This window comes from Rana temporaria, chromosome 12 (assembly GCF_905171775.1).
Source record: "Rana temporaria chromosome 12, aRanTem1.1, whole genome shotgun sequence".
Classification (NCBI taxonomy): domain Eukaryota; kingdom Metazoa; phylum Chordata; class Amphibia; order Anura; family Ranidae; genus Rana; species Rana temporaria.
In genome coordinates, this window is record NC_053500.1 from 25,194,618 (window position 1) to 25,215,457 (window position 20,840).

Here is a 20,840-nt window from a genome sequence, read left to right on the forward strand (position 1 = left end):
TGCAGGAAGCATGTCCTATGCCTACATACGTTTGCTAGTAGGTGTTCCTCATTCCCATCTCAAAATGTTGGGAGGTATGGACCCCGACCCCAGGATCATAAGATCCTCCCTGCAACAATAGACTCTCCCCCCAGGAACAAAATGCACTCCTAGCAACAATAAATTCCCCACCAGCAACAATAGCTCTGCCCCAGCAACAATAGGCCACTTGTGGTCGGATCTATATAGTTGTATATAAAATGCACTTTTTTATTTATTTTTTAAAGTGTTTTCCAGTGCTAAACCTTTCATCCAATTTCTAAATTGCTGCATTTGTACATTTTAAAGTGGTTGTAAACCCATTATAACAACTTTATGCTACAGGTAAGCGGCACGGCCGCCATCAGGAATTTTGGGGGCCCTTACACAGCTTCAGGCATGGCCCCCCCTGAAGCAGAGAATTTGCCGCGAATTTAGAAGCGGGGGTGCCGCCGCTAATTGAGAAGTGGGGGGTTCCGTGGAGGTGAAGCGGAAGAGATCCCTGGGGACCTCTGGGCCCCTTACAAAAAATAACAAAAAATATAAACAATATGTTTTTATAAAAAAAAGGGGGGGTTGACATCCCTGGGGACCTCCAGGGCCATGGGGGCCTCTGGGCCCCTTACAAAGTAAAGTAAAAAAAAAGGAGGGGCTGCCATCCGGGGCCTTGGGGACCTTCAGGGCCTTACAAAAAATAAAACGTAAAAAATTAAATTTGATAAAAAAAGGGGGGGGTTGCCATCTGGGGCCCTGGGGACCTCCGGGTCCCTTACAAAAAAAAGGGGGGGAGGTTGCCATCCGGGCCCCTTACAGGTGTACTGCCTGTACCCCCCTGATGGCAGCCCTGGGTAAGCCTATATTAAGGCTTACCTGTAGCTACCCAGGATATCTCCTAAACCTGTACGGTTTTAGAAATCCCCCTGTGTCTGCATGTGCCGAATTGATCGGCACATGGCACTGAAGCAACGGCACATGGTTCCGTTGCTTTAGTTAGATGTGCCGTTACCGGCTGTTCTCCTGACTGCCCAAGAAGTTAATGCAAGGTACTTAAAGATGAACTTTCATACCCCTACCTACCTCTTTTTGTTGGGTTATGTACAACAAACCTACTCATATGCCTAGCAAATCCAGTAGTGTTCTGTAGGAATCTACTATTGCAAACCCAGCCCTGTGCCCCCATCTTCTGACGTCATCAAGAGCCAGCTGTCCCTTCAGGGTTATTGCAGCTGACCCCCTGATGATGTGCATGTACCACGGCATATCACCAGGGGGCCAGCTGCAGGAACCATAGCTCCCAACTGTCCCTGATTTGGAGGGACTGTCCCTGATTTGGAGCAATGTCCCTCTGTCCCTCTTTCCTCCTCATTTGTCCCTCATTTTGGTCTGAGCTATATAGATGTATATTGTAACGGTCAGGGGTTAACACCGTTTACGATCTTCCATTCCACCAACCCACGACAGCTCATCCGACAATCCAGCAGACAGGATCCATTCCATTCCCCAGAATCAACGAGACAAGCTCTGTTCTCTCTGGTTCCAAACGAATGAATGCTTTAATGGTTAGCTCTCAGGTTTTTATACAGTTACAAAGCATGCTTCAGGGACAATGAAACTCTCCACCCAAAACATCACACAATGGGTACTTAACGAGTTCCCCCCTCAATCCACATCCCAGACAGACATTCTGGCACCGCATCTAGAGGAGTTAATTACTATAGCTGACAAGTCACATTCCACAGCTATTATCAATAGTATCTTGACACAAAACAGTGTCATTAGCATACACAATGAAAGATCTTAGGAGCAGACGTAATTAGCACAATGGACAATGAAATGCAATCACAGCAAGACACTTAAACATCCCATAATAGGCAGCCAGACTGGCTACCAAGCTCCAATTCACATCACCACAGTAACAGACTTAATTAGCATTTCAACAGTCTATGTTACACATTGAATGAGACATTCTTATTGACCTGTTGAGGGTCAGAATAAACCACCTGTAATATGTCAAGATCTCCTGCAATACATGAATTATCATTAATGTCCCATCTCATGTAATCCGAGATATCAGTTCTCAGTCATCCTTTGCCCAAAGGGCACTCCCGTTATATATATAAAATGCACTTTTTATCTATCAGAAAGTGTTTCCCAGTGCTAAACCTTTCATCTGATTTTTAAATTGCTGCATTTGTAAATTCCAAAAGCCAATGAAAAGGTATAGTAGTGGTAAAAAAAAGCACTTGTGGGTTTAACCAATCTTGTTTTTTTTTTGTACAAGTCTCCTTTAAAGGGGGCGTGGCAAGGGGTGTGTCCTATGCCTGCATACTTTTGCTGATAGGTGTCCCTCATTCCCATCTCAGAGAGTTGGGAGATATGAGGAACCCAGCAGAGACAGTCAATCCCCTGATGACGTGCATGTGAAACAACATTTAATTCGAGGTCAAGCTGCAAAATTCTGCATGAGACCGTTGGCTCCCTGATGATCGGCCACAGCGCATGCACTGTACAGTACACTGAGGCCTCCTGAGATGTGTGACATAAGTATCCCATGAGGCTGCAGGCAACTGAAAACGTGATTCTAGCCTAAGCAAGAATCCAGGAAGAATAAGGCCGGGTACTCACGACCAAACATGTATGGTGAAAGCGGTCCGTCGGACCGTTTTCACCATACATGTCTGCCAGAGGGCTTCTGTACGATGGTTGTACACACCATCGTACAGAAGTCCGCGCGTAAACAATACGCGGGGCGTGTCCGCGGTGTCGCCGCGTCGATGACGCGGTGTCGCCGCGACAATGACGCAGCGACGTGGGCGGCCCGCCTTTAAAATGCTTCCACGCATGCGTCGAAGTCATTCGACGCATGCGAGGGACGGCGGGCGCCTGGACATGTACGGTAGGTCTGTACTGACGACCGTACATGTCCGAGCGGGCAGGATTCCAGCGGACTGTTTTAAAACAAGTCCAGGAATATTTGTCCGCTGGGAAAAGGCCCGGCGGGCAAATGTTTGCTGGAATTCGGCCCGCTCGCGCCCACACACGACCAAACATGTCTGCTGAAACTGGCCTGCGGACCAGTTTCAGCAGACATGTTTGGTCGTGAGTACGGGGCCTTAAAAGAAAAAATTTTAGCTCAAAAATGACAAATGAACTCCTGTAAAGCAGCTGAACACCAGGGTCAATAATCACAAAATCCCTGTAGAGAAACAAATACAGATGGTGCAGCGCTCAAATAAAATAATAAAAGATGATTAGAAAGTCCATAAAATCGCAGTACACCTCCAGTGAGTGCCAATGTAGACAGACAGATGACTGTGTAGGTAACTTCACACGTGCTAGACACACATTAACCACCACATGAAATGGCCTCTCACCTCCCCACCTGGACCCTTTGATTATGGAGGGTCAAATGCGAATGAAGGCACCACGATCGGTGCCGATGTATACAGCGTGTATATTGAGCAAAGTGATAGCTGCGGGTGACGTCACAACGCTCCTTCCGTACGCGTTACGTCCTCTGTGGGCGGGGACTTCTTCAGCGGTGAAGGAGGGGTGAATCCTGGAAGTGCCGGAAAGGTTCCCCGATAAAGGTTTAAAAAAAAGTGAAACTGAGAGAGAATGGGGGAAGGAGTAAAATGATGGACAGTGGGTGAACACGGTAAAGGTCTGCTTTAGAGTCAACTGATGGTGCCTGTACTACAGTCAAGGTGCTACTTAACAGAACATTTTAACAAGGACAGGTTGCTTTACTAATTGACTGTCAGGAGAGCAGACCAACCCAGTGGGAGTTTTATGAGCCTCTGACCTGTGCGTATCGCCTGCATTGTTCATCCCGCTATAAGGAAGAGCTTAATTAGCGCTGTACAATAACTGCGCTCCACGGCACGTCTTTCCTCCGCCGGCACATGGAGTTAGGCTTTATGTCCATGGAAAAATAGATAAAGCAGTAAGAGAATTATCAGAGCAAACACAGTAACTGACCCAGGCAGGATCATTAATATGATAAATGCGATCCTTTGTGCGCTTTGCTTGTTGAAAGACTTGAAGAGTGGAATTGATAATCTCCTTACAAGAGAAAAGAGCATGCTCTGTAGTTGTTTGGAAGCACTTTTGTTCTGCTTTCAATGAGCCCTGGCTTTTGTCAATGTCTGTTTTTGTGGAAGAAAAAAAAAAACGGTAAAGGGAAGAGGTGCTGAGGCTCATGCACATGGCTGTTGGTGTTAAAGGGCACCTGTCATTTTGCAGCAAATTGGAAGGCATAGTTGACAGACCAGTGTTCCTCACCCTTTGTTAAATTATTTATGCCCACTATATATATATATATATATATATATATATATATATATATATATATATATATATATATATATATATATATATATATATATATACATACACTGCTAAACTGATAAATACTTTAACATGCATATGTATTTGACTGATATGAGCCCCAGGCAGCCTGGCATCACTCCTTTCACTATCCCCCACTAACAGTGACACGAACCCCCCCCCCATCTATTCCTAACAGTGCTCCTGCCTTTTTGCTGAACCATATTACGGGCCAATTAGAGCCCTTATCCTATCACAGTGCTGCATGCAGGAATCATCCTCTCACTGACTGTCTCCCTGCATGCCACTTACCCACTGGCAGAGTGGGCAGACTGATGGTCCACGGCACAGCAGGGGAGTGTCATGCAGGGAAAGTGTGTATTACTGGCAGCACCTGGTATTTACAGTGGCCCAGATTCAAGAAGCACTTGCGCCCGCGCAACCAAGGTTACGCAGCGCAAGTGCTTACTTGCTCCAGTGTAACGAGTGCTCCTGATTCAGGAACCTCGTTACACCGACTGCAGGCTAAAATCTGAGCGGCATAAGGCTCTTATGCCTCGCAGATTTTAGGCTGCATTCTTGGGGGGGCCGCTAGGGGGCGCTCCCATTGTGTATCAGCGTGTAGTATGCAAATTGCATACTACCACTGATTCACAAGCTTGCGCGGGCCCCGCGCAAGCCAGGTACGGAGTTTCCATTCGGCTACTTTTAGCGCAAGGCTGCCCCTTCTAATAGTAGGGGCAGCCAATGCTAAAGTATAGCCGGCCTTCCCGCGCCGTGAAATTTGAATTTAGAAGCAAATGACGTCCTTGCGACGTCATTTGCCGCAATGCACGTCGGGAAAGTTTCCCGACGGAGCATGCGCTCTACGCTCGGTGCGGGAGCGCGCCTAATTTAAATGATTCCCGCCCCCTACGGGATCATTTACATTAGGCGCCCTTACGCAGGGCAAGTTTACACAGCGCACACGCAATTTACGGAGCTACTGCTCCGTGAATCGCGGGTAGCGCAGTAAATTTGCGGGGGCGCAGGGCAAAAACTCTGCCCTGCGCCTCCGCAAATAAGGGGCAAATCTACCTGAATCCGGGCCAATGTCTATTACAAACCAAGAAGGTTTTGAGGCATTTTTTAAAGGCGGTATCAGCAAAATGGAAGGATGAGGTAAGTGAAGGAGGACTGCACTAAGGTAAAGGAAGCTATTTAGGAAAACATTTTTTTACCTTCACAACCCCTTTAAGTAAAGATATATATATATATATATATATATATATATATATATATATACACACACATATATGCAGAAACCCCTCATATACTGTATGCATACTTCTTTGGAGGCTGTGGGCGCTTAGGTTGGGTTCAAAACCTAACCCCCCAAGAGTTCTCATATCATAACCAAACCATATGTAGGCACACACGGTGGAAGTAGGTAAAGGAAAATACTTTCATAGACAATAGTCACTGGAGCAGATGCCCCCAGTGGGAGATTTCCTCAAATTAAAATGTTGCATATCGTATCCCTACCTGTCCCAGATAGTCACCAGAACAAATAGATGGGGGAATCTCCCCAATGGGGATATAGACAGCAATACAAACTTGACATTTCCACATTCCATCCAAAAAACAAAAGAAATATGGGCCAAATCCTCAAAAGAGATACGACGGAGTAACTGGTGTTACTCCGTCGTATCCCTGGTCCTAACTATAGAACTGATCCACAGAATCAGTTTCCCATAGTTAGGACGAAGATCCGACATGTGTAATTGAATTACACTGTCGGATCTTAGGATGCAGTACCGCATCCGCCGCTGGGGGCATTTCGCGTTGAAATGCCGCCTCGGGTATGCAAATTAGGACTTACGGAGATCCACAAAGCTTTTCAGCTTCGTTTTTTCTCCGTAAGTTTTATTTTGCAAACGCAAAATTAGGGCTGCTTTTACAAGGTGTAAACTGTTTACACCTTGTAAAAACAGACCTTTCTTGCTCGCGACGCGATTTTTTTTAAATTTAATTTTTTTTTTTTGGCGCCGTATCTTTTTTTTTACCCGACGCAACTTTATTGTCCCGTCGCAATCCACAAAGCCCGACGTAACGTAATTTCGCGCTATTCACGTCGGGAAAATGATGTCACGAGCATGCGCAGTACGGCCGGCGCGGGAGCGCGCCTCATTTAAATGGTAATCGCCCCCTGGAGAAGAGGAACGCCTTGCGCCGGCCGGATTTAAGTTACACCGCTCAAAATTTCTAGGTAAGTGCTTTGTGGATCGGGCACTTAGTTAGAGATTTTGCAGCGGTGTAACTTAAATGGAAAAAGTTACGTTGCGCCAGGTTTTTGAGGATTGGGCCCTATGTTTTGGCTTTAGGTATGCTTTAATTGTTCAGATGGCACATAACTAATGGTACTTTTTACATCACTGATACTTGCCTTGCCTTGGGAACCCACATTTTTTTTTGGTTAACTTTATTTATTTATTCAAATTTACAAGTTTACATACTAATTTTTATTTTTAATGTTTGTTGACTGTGCAAAATATTGTTTAAAACAACTACTTTAATGACAGTTTGCTCGCTTGTCAACAGCTTCTGTCTTATTGAAAACCCAGAGAGCTCTGTATAAGCTAGTGCTGCATTTAGGGGTTTTGGTGTATACAATGGGCCAGATTCACAGAGACTTACGCCGACGTATCTTTATATACGCCACATAAGTCCATGGATGCGCCGTCGTATCTATACGCCTTATTCTTGTAATAAGATACGCCTGAATTCTGGCTTCCAACGACCGACGTAAGTCTCCTACGCCGTCGTATCTTGGGTGCATATTTACTCTGGCCGCTAGGGGCGCTTCCATTGATTTACGCGTCAAATTATGTAAATGAGCTAGATACGCCGATTCACGAACGTACTTGCGCCCGTCGCAGTAAGCTACGCCGTTTACGTAAGGCGTACGTCCGGCGTAAAGATAAAACACCTCTACAGGTTGCACAGCCAATGCAAAGGTATGGACGACTGAACAGCCGTCGGATTTTACGTCGTTTACGTAAGTCGTACGTGAATGGGGCTGGGCGTAGGTTACGTTCACGTCGTTGCCATTGAGCCGTCGTATCTTAGGGCGTAAATTCGACGTGATTCTGAGCATGCGTGCGCATGCCCTGTTCGTTCGGCGCTTCATTTACATGGGGTCACGATTCATTTTAATACAACACGCTCCAATACCAGCCTACTTTAAATTAGGCGGGCTTACGCCGGCCCATTTACGCTACGCCGCCGTAACTTAGGGAGCTAGGGCCAGATTCACAGAAAAGATACGACGGCGTATCTCCTGATACGCCGTCGTATCTCTGTGTTGCGGCCGTCCTAACTATGCGACTGATTCATAGAATCAGTTCCGCATAGCTAGCCCTAAGATCCGACAGGTGTAATTGAATTACACTGTCGGATCTTAAGGATGCAATTCTAGGCCGGCCGCTAGGTGGCGAGGCCATTGCGGTCGGCGTAGAATATGCAAATGACTAGTTGCGGCGATCCACGAAGATCCGCGCGTTCGTCGCAATCCCATACGTCGTCGCTAGTCATTTTTACCCGTCGCAAAGTTACACCTGCTTTAACATGGCTTATCTTTAGATGTTAAAGTATGGCCGTCGTTTTTTTTTTGCGTAAGACGTCCGGGAATACGAAACGTCGTAACGCACGTCGCATTTAAAAAGAAACGTCGGGGTGCCGTAATTTCGTGCAATGCACGTCGGGAAATTTCCTACCGGAGCATGCGCAGAACGTTTGGCGTGGGAACGCGCCTAATTTAAATGGTGCCCGCCCAATTTGAATTTAGCGGGCTTGCGCCAAGCAGAATTACGTTACACCACCGCAAGTTTACAGGTAAGAGCTTTGAGAATCAGGCACTTACGCTGTAAACCTGCGGCGGTGTAACGTAAATGGGATACATTACGCTGCCGCAGCGTAACGTATTCTTTTCTGAATCTGGCCCCAAGTGCTTTGTGAATACTGTACTTGCCTCTCTATGTTACGTCGTTGTAGCGCATTTGAGCTGCGCTACGCCCGCTCAAAGATACGCCGCTCTCTGTGAATCTGGCCCAATGTTTTTACCAAAAATGAATGCTGGCATTGCATGCCATGTTGAGCTTGCCTCCATCACCAGAGGAATCACCATTGATTGGCTGTTCCATACCATGAGATTATCCTATATAAAAGTCCAGAGCTGGTCTAATTGTTTGTCTTACTTTAGAAGCTCATTATATTCGCTCAATGTCAGAGGTCACCCTAAACCAATTAAAATGTCAATAATGCATCTCCTGTTATTGTGTTAATCAAATACATTGATGTCTTCTGCTTAAATAGTGATTTGATTTTCACTTAAATGGAAAGAGATGAATGGTCATAGAGAAACAATATTATTTTTTCAATAAGTAGTTATTTTTTAGTCACATTGGTAAATCAGAATTTCACGTTCAAATCAATCCCCCCCAGCCCTTTAAGCAAAAGCTAAGCATTCATTATAATTTTTTTAATTACTTTTTTCTTTTTTCCCTACTGGATCCACCCCCACCATCATTCTCACTTAGGCAAGAATGACATTACAATTCAATTCCTGCCGTCTTTTGGCATACTAAGGATCTCACCTTTTTGTCACTCTGCTCTCTCTTCCGATTAGCATGGTATGAAGAGAAAAAGGAAAGGGGTACCAAAATGGTAACCACCAGGTTGCACAATGAACAGTGGAGGATGTACAAAAAATATTACAATATTTATTGAAAAAAAGCACATGGTACATAAAGAACATTTGGAAGAATTTAAAAAATCATATATATAAAATATATGATAGAAAATGAGCCCCTGTGCGTCAACGCGTTTCGCTGTCTAGCTTTGTCAGGACACATTCAGGGATCGTTGGAAAAAGAATGTTTATTGTATTGTAGCATGTTTCTTATATTGCAACACCTCAGATTGGCTCCTTGCGCTGCTTCTCTCTCCCCCAGTGTGAGCTTGGCTGTCCAAGGAAGGGCACAAGGCAGATACCAAGTCAAATTCAAAGCTTTAAGCCCAGTGCAAACTGCAACCCGCTGGGCTGAATGGAAAAAAAATAACAAACTGATCACCGTACCAACACAAGCGATGTTAGTGTGGTGATCTGCTCTGTTGTGCTATTGTATTCTTCTGGGGGGACTTAGTCCCTTTCCAGAATACACTGATCAGCGCTTGTAGCAATTGGTGGATGCTGGTTTTCTAGCAGGTCCCTTTTGACAAAAGGCAGTTGTTATACCAGCTTCTGTCAGACAGACTGCTGTACCAGCCGATTTTCAGACAGTGTGCACCTAGCTTTACACTGCTTTGCATTCATAGAAAAAACAATCCATGTTTGGCCTTGTACACACGATAGGCTAGCCAGAAGACAACGGTCCAGCCCCATTCACGGACGACTTACGCAAACGACGTAAAATTTAGAAATTTCATACTTAACATTGGCTAGGCCACCTAGGGGGCAGCTTTATCTTTACGCCGGCGTACCTCTAAGGCCCCATACTCACGACCAAACATGTCTGCTGAAACTGGTCCGCGGGCCAGTTTCAGCAGACATGTTCGGTCGTGTGTGGGCGCGAGCGGGCCGAATTCCAGCAAACATTTGCCCGCCGGGCCTTTTCCCAGCAGACAAATATTCCTGGACTTGTTTTAAAACAGTCCGCTGGAATCCTGCCCGCTCGGACATGTACGGTCGTCAGTACAGACCTACCGTACATGTCCAGGCGCCCGCCGTCCCTCGCATGCGTCGAATGACTTCGACGCATGCGTGGAAGCATTTTAAAGGCGGGCCGCCCACGTCGCTGCGTCATTGTCGCGGCGACACCGCGTCATCGACGCGGCGACATCGCGGACACGCCCCGCGTATTGTTTACGCGCGGACTTCTGTACGATGGTGTGTACAACCATCGTACAGAAGCCCTCTGGCAGACATGTATGGTGAAAACGGTCCGACGGACCGCTTTCACCATACATGTTTGTTCGTGTGTACCCGGCCTTACGGAAACGCCGTATCTTTATTGAGACGGGCAAGCGTACGTTCGTGAATCGGCATATCTAGTCATTTGCATATTCTACGCCGAACTCAACGGAGGCGCCACCTAGCGGCCAGCGGAAATATTGCACCCTAAGATACGACGGCGCAGGCCGTCGTATCTTAGCTAGGTTTAAGTGTATCTCAGTTTGAGCATACACTTAAACATACGACGGCTTAGATTCCGAGTTACGACGGCGTATCTACTGATACGCCGGCGTAACTCTTTGTGAATCCAGCTATTAGTCCATAGGGTTCAATAGGGACCGTAGGGCCCACCCTTTGCAGCTATACCAGCTTCAACTCTTCTGGGAAGGCTGTCCACAAGGTTTAGGAGTGTGTCTATGGGAACGTTTGACCATTCTTCCAGAAGTGAATTTGTGAGGTCAGGCACTAATGTTGGACAAGAAGGCCTTGCTGGGCTCTAATTCAAGGTGTTCTATCGGGTTGAGTTCCTCCACCCCAAACTCGCTCATCCAGGTCTTTATGGACCTTGCCATGTGCACTGGTCCAAATCATTTGATGGCAGGGATTATGGTGTGGGGTTGTTTTTCAGGGGTTGGGTTTGGCCCCTTAGTTCCAGTGAAGGAAACTCTTAAGCCCTGTACACACGATCGGATATCTCATGGAATATAATCCGATGGATTTTTTCGTCGAATATCCGCTGAAGCTGACTTTCATCAATCTTGCCTACACACCATCAGTCAAAAATCCGACCGTGCCAAAACGCGGTGACGTAAAACACTACGATGTGCTGAAAAAAATGAAGTTCAATGCTTTCGAGCATGCGTCGACTTGATTCTGAGCATGCGTGGATTTTTGACCGATGGACTTCCACACATACAATCGTGTTTTTTTTTTCTATCGGTGTTTTATCCATAGGAAAAATTTAAAACATGTTCTATTTTTTTTTTCACCGATGGAAAACAAACCAATGGGGCCCACACAGGATCGGTTTGTCCGATGAAAACAGTCCATCGGTCTGTTTTCATCAGACAAACCGATCGTGTGTACAGGGCTTAAAGGTAGCAGCATACCAAGACATTTTGGAATATTTCAGTGGATATTACAGTGGGGGGGATGTCTGTGGATATTACAGTGGGGGAGATGTCTGTGGATATTACAGTGGGGAGATGTCTGTGGATATTACAGTGGGGAGATGTCTGTGGATATTACAGTGGGGGAGATGTCTGTGGATATTACAGTGGGGGAGATGTCTGTGGATATTACAGTGGGGAGATGTCTGTGAATATTACAGTGGGGTAGATGTCTGTGGATATTACAGTGGGTGAGATGTCTGTGGATATTACAGTGGGGGAGATGTCTGTGGATATTACAGTGGGGGGATGTCTGTGGATATTACAGTGGGGGAGATGTCTGTGGATATTACAGTGGGGGAGATGTCTGTGGATATTACAGTGGGGGAGATGTCTGCGGATATTACAGTGGGGGAGATGTCTGTGGATATTACAGTGGGGGAGATGTCTGTGGATATTACAGTGGGGGAGATGTCTGTGGATATTACAGTGGGGGAGATGTCTGTGGATTACAGTGGGGGAGATGTCTGTGGATTACAGTGGGGGAGATGTCTGTGGATATTACAGTGGGGGAGATGTCTGTGGATATTACAGTGGGGGAGATGTCTGTGGATTACAGTGGGGGGGATGTCTGTGGATATTACAGTGGGGAGATGTCTGTGAATATTACAGTGGGGTAGATGTCTGTGGATATTACAGTGGGGGAGATGTCTGTGGATATTACAGTGGGGGAGATGTCTGTGGATTACAGTGGGGGAGATGTCTGTGGACATTACAGTGGGGGGGAGATGTCTGTGAATATTACAGTGGGGAGATGTCTGTGGATATTACAGTGGGGAGATGTCTGTGGATATTACAGTAGAGGAGATGTCTGTGGATATTACAGTAGGGGAGATGTCTGTGGATATTACAGTGGGGAGATGTCTGTGGATATTACAGTGGGGAGATGTCTGTGGATATTACAGTAGGGGAGATGTCTGTGGATATTACAGTGGGGAGATGTCTGTGGACATTACAGTGGGGAGATGTCTGTGGATATTACAGTGGGGAGATGTCTGTGGATATTACAGTGGGGAGATGTCTGTGGATTACAGTGGGGGAGATGTCTGTGGATTACAGTGGGGGAGATGTCTGTGGACATTACAGTGGGGGGGAGATGTCTGTGGATATTACAGTGGGGGAGATGTCTGTGGATATTACAGTGGGGAGATGTCTGTGGATATTACAGTGGGGGGGAGATGTCTGTGGATATTACGGTGGGGGAGATGTCTGTGGATATTAAAGTGGGGGAGATGTCTGTGGATTTTACAGTGGGGACTATATATGGTGGTGATCCGAATAATGTATGTGCGTTATTAATTTAAAATTAGTCGATTAATCAATTTAAAAAAAAAATAATCGAACACGAAAATTTTAATCAGTAACAGCCCTAATAGAAAGTAATGGGAAGTCCAACATTTTACAAGAACAGAGGTGACATCAGTTCCAGTGGGGACATCGGTTCCGGTGACAGCTGTCTAAGAGAGGGCGCCCCCTCACTTGGGAGAGATTTCTGCTATGTTGCTGGAACAGGAAGTGAAGGGAAATCTACCCACCATAACACAACCATTAAAAAACAATTGAAAAAGCAAAGTAAAAGATAAAAAAATAAACATACTAATGATAAAATTCTTTAAAAGGAAAGCCAAGTCTTTTAAAATGCTACGCTACATTTTCTGGTAGATACATAAAAAGACACCTATGGCAACTGTTCAATCCACATGGAACTTGAGGAATGTTTTTCTGGCGCTCCGTGCCTGATGTTCCTGTGCAGCGGTCTAATTACCGGATTCCATACATTAACCAAAGAATCTCTCATACCTGTGAACACATTGTATTGTTTAAACACATTGGAGAATGATTCATCTTCAGCTGTATCCACCTGCATCCGCACCCAGCAGAAAATGACAGCGCCGGCTTATATCTTCACTTAGAAAAACAACGTGAAAACATATTAGTGAAATCGGAAAGGTAAGCCGAGCTGATTACTGACTGCCGGAAACTGTCTGCAGATCACAGGGGGGACACGGTATTGGTGTGTGACAAAAATGAGGAGTAGTCAGAGACTTTGTAGATGCTGCGTAGGAAAGAAAAACGGGACAACGGGACACTGGGCAGGGGGGAAACATTCCCTTGGTGACAATGAGGGGCTCAGACAAAGGAATCTACTTTAATGAAAAAGAATCATTATATAGATTTCGATGTCTACTTCCACTTTGAGGCCCCTGCTGATATTCGTCTGCATTTTTGTCTTTGTTGTAGTCTCCTTTTTTTTTCTTTTTTTAACACATTTGTCCAACATTCAGAAAAAAGAATCCTTTAGTACTCCTCTCTTGATTGTGAGCAGACCCTGGGCCGGATTCAGATACCTGAGCGTATCTGTCCGGCCGGCGTAACGTATCTCCGATACGTTACGCCGCTCTAACTTTGGGCGCAAGTTCTTTATTCAGAAAGAACTTGCGCCCTTAGTTACGGCGGCGTAACGTATGTGTTGCGGCGTAAGGCCGCGTAATTCAAATGGGGATGTAGGGGGCGTGTTTTATTTAAATTTGGCTTGACCCCGCGTATTTGACGTTTTTTTTAACGGCGCATGCGCCGTTCGTGAAAACATCCCAGTGCGCATGCTCGAAAATCCGCCGCAAAACGTCATTGCTTTCGACGTTAACGTAAATTACGTCCAGCCGTATTCGCGAACGACTTAAAAATTTCAAAACTCGGCGCGGAAACGACGGCCATACTTAACATAGGATACGCCGCACATACCCCTCATATAGCAGGGGTAACTTTTGGCCGGAAAAAGCCGAACGCAAACGACGTAAAAAAAAACGCAGGGCGGTCGTTCATTCTGAATCGACGTAAATAGTAATTTGCATATTCCTCGCATAAACAAACAGAAGCACCACCTAACGGCCAGCGTGAAATTGCAGCCTAAGATACGACGGTGTAAGCCACTTACACCTGTCGGATCTTAGGGATATCTATGCGTAACTGATTCTATTAATCAGGCGCATAGATACGACCGAGCGCACTCAGAGATACGACGGTGTATCAGGATATACGCCGTTGTATCTCTTTCTGAATCTGGCCCACTGTCTTCAGCATAATCTTTCTGCGTTTGTTCTCAGGAATTTTAGGTTTATAACAGCGTAGGCATATATGCGGTGGCAGAGCAGGTGGGCCTTAATACGCAGGTGACACATATATGTATTGGTGTCTTATTCTGGGGTGTGCTCCATTAGTGCCCTCAGGACCAATTGAAAGACCTGTCACCAATGATGTCAGCACTGTGCAGCCAATCACAATGTAGCAAGGTTCAGAAGCCCCGCCTATTAGCTCCAGTCAATGTAAAGGGGTAATACTCAATTTCTTGCACTGCCGGCGTCATCAATAGGCCTTATAATGTGTATTGCCGCCCTGAAAATGGATCATGCATGGAGGCAAAATCAAAATGCTTCCCCTCTCTCCTCTATGCCCTACAGAGCGTGATCTGGGGGACTCTGGGGGCCGCAACCTGGATTCAGTTGCAGCTAAGGCCATCCTCACCACTAGAAAACTTTTCAGGGTCATGTTGGTCCTACAACCATACAAACTTTTCAGGGTCATGGAAGACCAACAAATGTACAAACTTTCCTGGTTTATGGTGGTCCTACAAACGTACTAATTTTATAGGGTCTTGGGAGTCCTACAAACACGCCAACTTTTGCCAATCTGACTGCAATCACCAAGATCAAGCAAACATTAGCCAATGCCTCTAGGCACCATTAATATCATGTGGTATGACTGTCTTTCCTTTAGAAATTCAGGAAAATGGCATCTTGTACAAAATTATAAGGGAGGAAGCACTGGGTTTCTATACTGCTATGGTAAATGTTCATTGATTAACTTCGTTTTTTGATGTTCCAGTACAGAAGCACAGCTGTATTTAAATCACGCACCAGCTAATTATTTCTGAGTCCTCATGGCGCATGTTCAAAGTGAAGAGATACTACACAAGAAAATACCGTAATTTAACACAGCACAATATTAAACTTGTGAAATTACCAAAGATAAGGATTGCTGGATTTTGCAAAGAAATTCTAATAGCTTCGCTACCAGCCAGGATTAAAGTTGTATGGAATGTTTTATGTCACTTAAAAAAGAGCAGAATAGACATCATAGAAATGTCAATTTAAAAGAAACATTTTTTTTTATAGATATTCAAAAACAGTAATTTCCCCAAAACTACCAGTAACTGAAGCCTTCATCTTGTGTTTTATTTGTGTATTTTACATTGCATTGAAAACTTATGTTTTTTTAGTGCTTTATAAATAGCATTCATTTTAATTTTATACTTTTTCTTTTTATATATATATATATATATATATATATATATATATATATATATATATATATATATATATATATATATATATATATATGCTCATTACATTGGTAGGCTCTGCTTGCTCATTTATATAGGCACAAGTGAAAGTTTCATCAACATAACTAAAAAAAATAAAATGTTTAAAAAGCAGGACCAGCAGAAGAAGAATGCTTATACTCGTTTTTCCTACCACCTTTATCTCTGATATTCCCTCTCTGTTTATTGTGACACACTTCTGGGTGCATTGAATTCCTATCACCCGCTGCACGTTCTGGTTCATCCCATTAGCCTTTACATTACTATATAGGACATGGTAGTGATGGATGGGTCAGGAAGGAACTAAAATGGACCCCAGAATCCAGCATTCCTGGAAATGGAATGGGAAGATTATTCATGCCATAGCTCTGGCCCAGAATACTTGGTGGGATGAGTGGACATAAACAGGTTTTGCTTTTGAAAGAAAAAAACGAAGACTTTAACCTGAGAACGCTTTAAGGCCTCATACACACGATAGGTTAACCAGAGGACAACGGTCTGGTGGACTGTTTTCATGGGTCAAAACCGATCGTGTGTGGGCCCCATAGGTTATTTAACCATCGGTTAAAAAAAAGCCAACTTGCTTTAAATTTAACCGATGGATTCCTAACCGATGGGAAAAAAACGATCGTTAGTAGGCACAACCATTGGTTAAAAATCCACGCATGCTCAGAATCAAGTCGACGTATGCTTGGAAGCATTGAACTTCGTTTTTTTCAGCACGTCGTTGTGTTTTACGTCACCGCGTTCTGATACGATCGTTTTTTGTGTAGGCGCGACGGACCATCAGTCAGCTTCATCGGTTAACCGACGACAACGGTCCATCAGACCGTTCTCATCGGATGGACTGATCGTGTGTACGAGGCTTAAGGGTAATCCTGCTATAGTAACTCAAAATCTACAAATTAGTTTCTTGTTTTAAAGACTATTGATGGAGAGTGTGAATTCCCCATATGCCTGTCTTTATGTAGCCTGAATCTGTCTGAATTAATTACAATGGGTTGTAAGTCTGCTGAGCCGTTATCTAATCAGGTCTTTAGATATTTCTCCCAGAGGATTGACAATGGTAATCATTTTTATATGATGAAAAGAAAGAGCGGGCCGCATTGGTCTTTTATTGAACTCTTGAAATAGGGAATACTCTCAAAGCTTGTATGTTCAATGATTTAGATATATTTATTGGAGTCATTATTGTCAATGATGCCTTTTTACTAAGCTTGTCTGTTTATTTGTCTGGCAGGTCACCAAGATGCTGGCAGTTGTGGTCATCTTGTTTGCTCTCCTTTGGATGCCCTACCGTACCTTGGTGGTGGTGAACTCCTTCATGGATCCGGCCTATCTCAACGTCTGGTTCTTGCTCTTCTGCCGATTGTGCATCTACCTAAACAGTGCCATCAACCCCATCATTTACAACCTCATGTCTCAGAAGTTTAGAGCAGCCTTCAAGAACCTCTGCAAATGTGACCCGAAAAGGACAGAAAAGGCCGCCAAATACAATGTTCCTGTCTATTACAGTGTCATGAAAGACTGTTCGCACGACAGTCCTGACCATGACCTCACCATCCAGGAGGACCTCAATGGCTTTCCGACTAAAAAAGTTAACTTTACAGAGAAGTGCATAGATACCACCAACTCCTACAGTGTGGCATAATACTGTCTGTAACTGTATATGATTATGAGTATTTTCATCACCATATTTTGAAAGCAGTGTTGTAAAGTTAAAGTGGACCTGTCTTTCAAGGTGGCAGCTGTCATTTTCCTAACTTCAACAAATTTGAATCTGTTTTTCATGTATTGGGAACTCCTCCTACCCTTTAGAATTCCAAGGAAAGAATTTAATCTTCTGGGAAGTACAAATGGGATGTTCTGAATAGATTGCAAAATAGACGGATTTTTTTTATCTAAATCAGCCATTCTCAACCAGGGTTCAGTGGAACCCTAGGGTTCCTCCAGAGGTGGCTAGGGGTTCCTTGAGCTGTGGTTGATTTACCTCCTGTTTGATGGTGCCTACATAGTTCTGAGCCAATTCCACTTGGAGAAGCCAGTGGTATTACACCAATGATCTTCATAGTTCTCTGTAAGGGGGGCATTCTTACCACTAAAGTAAGGGGCATTGTTCCCACTGACCCCCATTAAATAGGTTTTATCAGGGGTTCCCCTGAGACCTGGAAATTATTTTTAGGGTTCCCCAGCGGTAAAAAGGTTGAGAAAGGCTGATCTAAATCTTCCCCCTAGATCCAACGGAAATAAAATGGCCGTAGTTTCACTTTATGAACTTTTGGGCCTAATTTAATCACAGCGAGTGGAAAAAACGTATTGTTTGATCTACCCACCTTTGGACACAGAATAGAAAATGCAATCCTATTCAATGATATGAACAATAATTTATTATGAGCCCCAACAATGTAAACAGCTCACAGAGAACTGATAAGCTGCATGCCAAATGATAACATAAATTAAAAATGGCTGCCTAGGCGACAAGTCCACTTTAAGTGATAAGAATTGTAAATATAAACAGATGAGCTTGTAACTATTCGGTGGTGCCAAATTTCTACCTGTTCTGCCTGTTCTTTAATGTGTTTTTTATTGACAGGGTATCACTTCAAGTGCTTATATGTATTTAAAGTTCAGCTCTAACCACAATTGATATTTTGTTTTGCATGGGCAAGGTGAGTCGTGTTCTCATGGGCCCCAGTGATGATGTTCCACCACTTGAATGCCCAGTTTGATGCAATTGCTGCAGCAATTATAAACCAAGCATTAGTAAGATGGATTCCTGATGTTGTTGCAGTAATGTAGAGCAACAAACATTTGGGAGAAGCAGATAGTAGGTGGAGAGTCAATGTCCCACAAGGAGGTTTGGTCAGCCGGGTCATACATATAAGATGCCGGTAGTTGCTTCAAACCACCATTGCCCACCCAAAGCTCACAATATCAGTCTTGGGTAACCCAGTCTATAATGTAGGATGAACTTCACAGACAAGCTTGCATTTTACAGTTTTCTAAGGTTCTTAAAGGGTCAGTAAAGGAAAAAATGTTATTAGCTAAATAGCTTCCTTTACCTTAGTGCAGTGCTGTTTTCATGTCCTCATTGTTCGTTTTTAGCTCAGATGTTGATGTATGGCTTTTCTGTTCTCCCCACTTCCTGGTTGTCTGTGAAAGAAAAGCATGGCAGAGCGAGGATTCCTGGTGTGTGGACAAACGTGCTCGCCCCCTCCTCTGCATACTACATGTCTGCGTCTGGACGCTCTGTACTCTCCAGACTGCAAGGATGTGTAATTTACTGAACCTCCCCTCTTTCATTATTACAGCCGAATGGAAGGGGGTGGGTGCGTTCTGCCTCCTCCAGCCCCCTCTCTCACTGTGCCCGCCCACACTTCAGCCAGTGTGTGTGATCCATCGTTGGGCAGTATAGTGGGCAGGCTATTCAAATCTATGCACAGAGCGCGCGTCCCTGTTTTTTAACTGCGCATGCGCGATGCGCAAAGGATACTGGGAAATGTAGTTCCCAGCATGACGGCGACGTCGCTCTCACGAACAAGCGCCGAGAATCAGGAAGAAAAAAGCAGAAATTAAACCAGATAGATGCAGGTAAGAGATACCATGAAATTTAATCGCTTTTCACTATTTTTTTTGAAAAAACACTAAACTATTATGACTTTATAGGATACCACAGGGCATTTTAACAAATACAAATTTTTCCTTTAGTGATCCTTTAATGCCCAGAATTGTGATCTTTACTCCAGATGTGAAGTATAATTGGCTAGCGTATGTTTAAAAGTGGATCCAGAGTCTAGATACATCAACAGCTACCTCCAGGAGATTAATCCTGCTTCAGCTACCCAACTGATTATTGCTTCCAGGTCTGAGCTCTGACCCAGGGTGCAGTTTGTGAGCAGGCAGAGGCCATGACTGGCTGCCCAGGAAAAAGGGAGTCAATAAGAGATCATAGTTTTCACCCTACTCACATACTGGACCTAGAAGCAGGGACCTTCTTATACAAAAATGTGATTCTTCTGTATGATTGGTAACATTTGGTCTCATGTATTAAATTGCCAATGCTGACTTTATTGTAATATAACTGACCATCAGGTTCAAACATTTACACCATAACTGCCATTTTTAGGCACACATTTGAATTGGATTTGTAAGCTGTGGGCTGGTAAAGGCACATTTATATATCCACCTATACAGTAGTGGTGTTTTCCCCTCCCGCAACCCCACCCAACAACAACATTTTACCTCCCTTCCTTGTGTTGTTTGCAATATAGGGCAGACTGAGCACCAACTGGTAAAAATTAGCTTCCTGGTCATATTACAAATTTTAACCCTAAGTGGTGCTGTGCAGTCTGTAATGGTACGCTCTAAAAAAAATGCAGGATGCAGGGAGACCAAATACACTATAATAAAAGTTTTCCTGAATGCCATTATTCCAGTACATCTAAATATGCAAAAATTACTTTATGTGAAAGAGCCACTAATAACGCCCGCCTACCTCCAATCCGAAAAACAGAAGGGAATTTGTCCCCTTCCATCTGGGTGGATCGGAGGACCAATAGAGTAGCTGTGACCTGTCATCCGCCCGCTCTGCTCATTGTGGCCCGCGACTGGTTACCAAGTTGCTTAAGTGGCCCTCGCTCTTCAAAAGGTTGGGCACCCCTGATATAGACCATGGGTCTTCAAACTACGGCCCTCCAGTTGTTCAGGAACTACAATTCCCATCATGCCTAGTCATGTCTGTGAATGTCAGTGTGTTACAAGGCCTCATGGGATGTGTAATTCTATGACAACTGGAGGGCCGTAGTTTGAGGATCCCTGATATAGATCTCACTTCTAAATAATGACTACAAAATTTTGGAAAAAAACATAGCTGAAAGAATGAAGACAATAATATTAACCATTATACATAATGACCAGAGAGGCTTCATGCCAGGAAAATCACTGGAGTGCCCTG

General features: G+C 44.4%; 1 protein-coding gene across 1 annotated transcript in view; it reads left to right on the top strand.

Moving 5' to 3' along the window:
* LOC120918631 (thyrotropin-releasing hormone receptor-like) overlaps positions 1-20,324 on the top strand; it is an 89,802-nt gene extending 69,478 nt beyond the window's left edge. Inside the window, exon 3 of the mRNA XM_040330317.1 lies at positions 17,127-20,324. Within this exon, the coding sequence (XP_040186251.1) occupies positions 17,127-17,537 (411 nt within the window). The 3' untranslated portion in view covers positions 17,538-20,324. The remainder of the gene's footprint in view (positions 1-17,126) is intronic.
* The last annotated feature ends 516 nt before the right edge of the window (positions 20,325-20,840 follow it).